General features: G+C 44.6%; 1 protein-coding gene across 2 annotated transcripts in view; it reads left to right on the top strand.

Moving 5' to 3' along the window:
* The window catches only part of MRPS22 (mitochondrial ribosomal protein S22), an 18,642-nt gene extending 13,245 nt beyond the window's left edge, over positions 1 to 5,397 (top strand). For both annotated transcript variants that reach the window (XM_018573584.1, XM_018573585.1), the window contains 2 exons: positions 1,143 to 1,245; positions 5,131 to 5,397. In XM_018573584.1, the coding sequence (XP_018429086.1) occupies positions 1,143 to 1,245; positions 5,131 to 5,223 (196 nt within the window). In that variant the 3' untranslated portion in view covers positions 5,224 to 5,397. The remainder of the gene's footprint in view (positions 1 to 1,142; positions 1,246 to 5,130) is intronic.
* The last annotated feature ends 252 nt before the right edge of the window (positions 5,398 to 5,649 follow it).

Raw genomic sequence — 5,649 nt, 5'->3', positions numbered from 1 at the left:
GCTCAGCCGATCCAGATGTTGGATCGGCTGAGTCGAACTCCTTCTGCACTTCGGATCAGCCGAACATGCTGAGCATGTTCGGCTGATCCGAAGCCACACGAAGCAAGCGGATGTACGGCTGATTTCAGCCGTACCAGCCTGAAGTGAATAGCCGAACAGTGTTCGGCTCACTTCACTTCTGATCGGTCATTCACTCGGCTGCCCTCGGCAGCTTTGTGAATAGACCCCTTAGTCATCATGTTTGCAAACAGCTGCTCCAGGTCTCTCAGCTGAGCTTCCCTGGACTTCCTGTTCAGTACAAGATCACCCATTTGCAAGGGTGGTCATACACTGTGCAATCTTTACAAAGTAACTGACTTACTAAGTGCTTGGTAGGATTTAGGCCTGGTTCACACCTAGGCGTACTGCATATGCGCGTCTGTCGCGCGTTTTTTTACCGCGATTCGCGGTAAAAAAATTGCGCGACAAACGTGCGTTTCCGAGGGCTACTTGGCTGTATCCCAATGGAAACGCGCAAAAAAAACGCCCCAAAGTAGTACATGTACCTTTTCAGGCGTGGGCCGTTTTGTAGAGCGTTAGGGAAGGGCTGGAATACGCAACCAGACCATTGAATACAATGGGATTTAGATGTTTGAACGTTTTGTAGAGCGTTCGTCGAGCATAGAACGCGCTACAAAACGTTCAGGTGTGAACGAGGGCTGAGAGGTAATAAGGTCTTCTGAGGGGAGAAAGGAGACTAGACTGTCGCCCCATGCACACTGCATTCAGCTGGCACCATGAGGTGAAAGGACAGTCAGATGGTCTTACTGCCCCCAGATCTAAGACCCTTACCTTTCTGTACCCAGATATATAAAAGCAAAATTAGATAGAAGAGAGGCCAATCATGTTTCCCTGGTGGCCCAGTACTATAAAGCAACTACTAAGCACATATGTAAATGTGTCACCTACAACTTATATGATGACACTGCCAGTCTGGATGTGTGGCACAAAACTATACAGAAGAATGAGATATGTAGGCCTTCATAGAACAAATGCATCTATATCATCCAGGTCCCCCCTCAGAATCTACTACAGAATGAAAATGGTCATTAGAGAGAAAATCCATATCACTACTAATTCACTATTTGTTTGGTATTTTTTAGATTAGGAGACGCTGTGAGTTTAGTACAACTCTACCACATGGTTCATCCCGATACTGAGTGTGCAAGAGAGTCCCAGGGAGCCGATGGCAGAGAACTTATCAAGGTCATTTTACTTTTTCTATATATGTTTAATTATTAAGCAGCATCTAACAGTTGGCATAAAAACGTTCCTTTTGCCACAAACAGAAAAGGGAATTCTGTACTTACTATAAAATGTATCGTGAGGCATCAAGGGAGACACAGAGGATGAAAGATTTCCATCTTGCATATATTAGAAAATGTGTGCCTGCTTGTAGAATAGTCCATTAGAACAGGGCTGGACAAATGCCAGGAGTCGGGTTGTCAATGCTCCTGAAAAATGACAGCTGGTGCCTAACTTAAGATTTTCTCTAGTTGTTGTCAATGGAGCTGGCACCTAAAAAAAAACTCCTCCTGGACAGACTGGCCCCTGAATGCCATATTAATTTGTCCACCCCGGATTTAGAGAGATGATCCATACATAAACAGTACTAAATGAAGGTGTGTAATATCCCTTTGCTGTATTGATCCATTATAGACGTTGGAGAGCGCTGCATAGTCTCCTCATGTATAGCTCCTTTTGTTTTTAATGTTATATGTTCCCTATATAATACTCTGAGTTGTCTATTGGATACATGCTTGTGATTTCCTGTCTTTAAGGCTGGCTTCACACCTTTTGTGTTTTGATCCTTTTTCCATCAAAATGCATTTCACCCCATACATTAAGGTCCACATAACACATGTGAACACATCATGATGTGCGTTATGCCACGTATTGACATTTAATACAAATGTGTCACAACGCACATTGACATGCATTTCCATTAATTTCGATGGAAAATGCAAACACATAGGTGAGAATCCAGACTTAAAGCCAGTTAAAAAAAAAAAACCCACTCTACAATGGTTGAATGCTCAGTTTTGTCAAGGGGGATTTTGTAAAGCACTTTTACTTACCTGATCCCCCGCTCCCCCCAGCGCTCACCTCTCTTACCTCTGGCTTGTGGACTGACCCTCGCTGTCCTCACATATAATGCATGGCCAAAGACTCTGCCTTAAAGGAGAATTATGGGGTCAGGGCTTTTCCCCATAGTTCTCCTTAGGGTAACGGGAGGACACAAACTAGCGTCCTCCCGTCACCCTACGCTCAGTATACCGCAAGCTACAGCTCGCGGTATACTGAGATGCCGCAGCTGTAGCGGATCCCGACATCGATGTTGAGATCCGCCCAGCTGCATGAGTGACAGCTGGCTCTGCCTATCTAGAGGCAGAGCCAGCTGTACCCGCCCCCTCCCCCATCCGTTCTTCCAGTCAGCGCTGGCGGGAAGGGGGGAATCCATCCCCTCCCCTGTCACGGCAGAGAGCCGTGACAGGATCGAGAAGTGAGCGAACCTGGTATGTGTTCGCTCACTTCCCGATCTGCTGAGCCGACCTGTGACAATGAGACTGTCACAGGACTGAAAAGCACTCACCTCATAGTTCTGCTTTAAACATGATGATGTCAGACTGCCAGAGTGGAGGGGGAAGAGTCTGCAGGTGCCAGTGTTGGAGGCAGTGGCTATCGGGTAAATAAAATTGATTTACAAGCAGTTAACCCTTGCAGTACAGGGTTTTTTTCCCAAAATAATATTCCATGTTACATGTGGTTTTTATAGATTTTTTATTTTATTTTAATTTTTTGTTTGTGATAGGTGCAAGGAGGAGAATGCCGAGTAGAGGGTCGAGAGCAGTGAAAAAGGGTAAGAAGCCCAGTGATGGAAGCTGAACTAGGAAGAGACGGCATAAGGACTGAGCAGGAGCAAGTGTAAACGCAAACAAGTACAGTAATACCTTGGTTTAAGAGCATAATTAGTTAAGGAAGCATGCTTTGTAATCCAAAGCGCTTGTATATCAAAGCGAATTTCCCCATAGGAAATAATGGAATCTCAGATGATTCGTTCCACAACCCAAAAATATTCATATAAAAATGATTACAATACTGTAATATAATACTGTACAAAATATAAAGAAAAATAAACCAATTACCGGTACCTTCGTGGCTGGTGTGAGAGGGACAAGAGAGAGGAGAATTATTGTGTAGGACGACTTTCACTATCACTAACGGAATCACTCCTATCTCTTGGCTCAATGGAATCTTTTTCATTTCGTGAAACCTTAACAAGGAATCTATTCAATGTGACATTGCATTGTCGTTAAACAGACTCATCGCTCGCACTGCTACAGCCTTATTCGTGTGTCGCTTTTCTACAAAATTTTGCTCTTATTGCAAGACATTTGCTTGTATATCAAGGCAACATTTTTCAGAAATGTTTGCTTGTCTTGCAAAACGCTCTCAAACCAAGTTACTTGTAAACCAAGGTATTACTGTATAAGGTTAAAGACTAACTCCATAGGGACTTGTAGTTCTCAATTTTTTTAAAATACAGTACAGTCAGACTTACTTCTGCGTGCTCTCCCAGTGTACAGTGTTTTAATTTGGGTCTTTTTTCTGTTAGCCCAGTGCTGATGCTGGGGTAAACTATGACAGGAGACAATTGTTTATTTGGTTAGGGCTGCCATTTTCAACAGTAAGCTAAATATGTAGAAAAGAGCGAGTCTTTAGTACTACTTTAACAGAAAAGTAAACAGGGAGAAGGTCAGAGGGAAGAATAAGGCTGACCATAATCCTATCAATTTGTTTCGTTCAACCCCGCGGGCTGAACGAAAAGAATTGACGCCATTCCTCCATTAACACTTAACAGCATGTCGATCGAGGAATCGCCGCTGTTTGCATTTTATTCTGACAGATGCCGCCGGCCGCTGTCAGAGTACCCGATCAGAGCTTATTGGCTGCCAGCTCTTATCATACAAAGGTTTTCCAGCCGGCTCCTTCGATCAGCTGATTGAGGAATGCCAGCTGAAAGGAAGCTGACAGCCCCCCACACTGTGCAAATTTCGTCCGGTACATTAAAAACTAGCCAAAATTTGGTCAGTGTATAAGCACCTTAAAACAGGCAGACATTGAGTGAGGTTGCAATATTTTCTTTTTACAAGAGGTGTTCATCCGCGGAGCTGCAGTTCTATACATTAAAACTAAATGGGAAAAGTAGCACTGAATCATTTGAGACAAATATATCTATTGGTGGTAAGTCCAACAATATTAATTACCTCCTGTCTCAGTGGCGGAACTACCAGGGTCGCAGAGGTCGCGACCGGGCCCTGGAGTTCCGCCACTTGGAGGGGGCCCAGGACAGGAGGAAGGGGCCCCTGGTAACAGCTGATTACCATGATATTTATTATCCCGGTAACCGCTAATGTCAGTCCCGGAACCTCTTCCTCCTGTCATGGGCCCTACATGCTTCACGCTGCTCCCCTCACCTTGTTCCGGGCGCAGCGTGAAGTATCATCCAGCCGGCGCAGCAGCCAATGAGTTGGAGCGGTGTTATCCCCGCCCCCTCATCACACAGAACTGCTGCCCGGTGATGAATAGAGAGCTGCTGCCTACACGAAGGGGGAGATGGGGAGCTGGAAGGTGACATGGGGTCCGGGAGTGGAAAGCTGGGGACCTGAAGGGGGAGATGAGGGTAAGCTGAGGACATGGAAGAGGAGAGTGTGGGGTCCGGGAGCGGAAAGCTGGGGACGTGAAGGGGGAGATGAGGGGAAGCTGAGGACATGGAAGAGGAGAGTGTGGGGTCCGGGAGCGGATAGCTGGGGACATGAAGGGGGAGATGATGGGGAGCTGGGAACATGAAAGAGGAAAGTGTTTGTTTATTTTCCCCTTGTCTAAATTTTGTTTTAAAAAAAAATCTAATTTTGTTTCTTCTTCGGGGGGGGGGCCTTCATGGATTCTTGCATCGGGGCCCTGAGGTCACTAGTTACGCCTCTGTCCTGTCTGATAAATGATCTTTAGGATAGGTTCTTGTCATTTTCTAGCTGAACAATGGAGAGCAGCCCTTTCCTGATCTGTATTTTATGTTCTGATTCTTTGCAGATATTTGTTCGAATGGAAGCGAAGAATCCAGGATATCTAGAACTAGCTCTACAAGCGTATCCACAGACTGCCAGCAGTGCAGCCTCTTCATGACACCAATGCTGGACTTCTGCACAATTCTACACTTCAGTTTCATGAAGCCATTTCTTACAATGCAAGATGTACTGTGTCCCTCCAGCTACCACTGAATGTGAATATATGTGCTGGACAATGAAACCCTTCCCTACTACTATGTGTCACTATTTCTAAATAAATATTCATTAAAAAACGTTTCTGTGTTTCTCCTATTCACCAAAGTGCTTAGCAAATGCCTGGAGCAAAAGACCTGTCTGTAGGAGGCAGGAAATTTAATTTACCTATTCAGTCACAAAACTGAGCACTACACTGTAATATCCAAGTTGTATATTATTACATTTATGCTGCATTATTAGATTGGTCTGAATTTACAGCATTTTTTAGGTAACATCGTTCTGTAATGATTTTCCTTATAATAACCCAACAATTAATACAATAGTGTGT

The sequence above is a fragment of the Nanorana parkeri genome, unplaced genomic scaffold (assembly GCF_000935625.1).
Source record: "Nanorana parkeri isolate BGI_ZX_2015 unplaced genomic scaffold, ASM93562v1 scaffold2438, whole genome shotgun sequence".
NCBI lineage: Eukaryota > Metazoa > Chordata > Amphibia > Anura > Dicroglossidae > Nanorana > Nanorana parkeri.
This window is presented reverse-complemented; position numbering and strand designations above follow the sequence as displayed.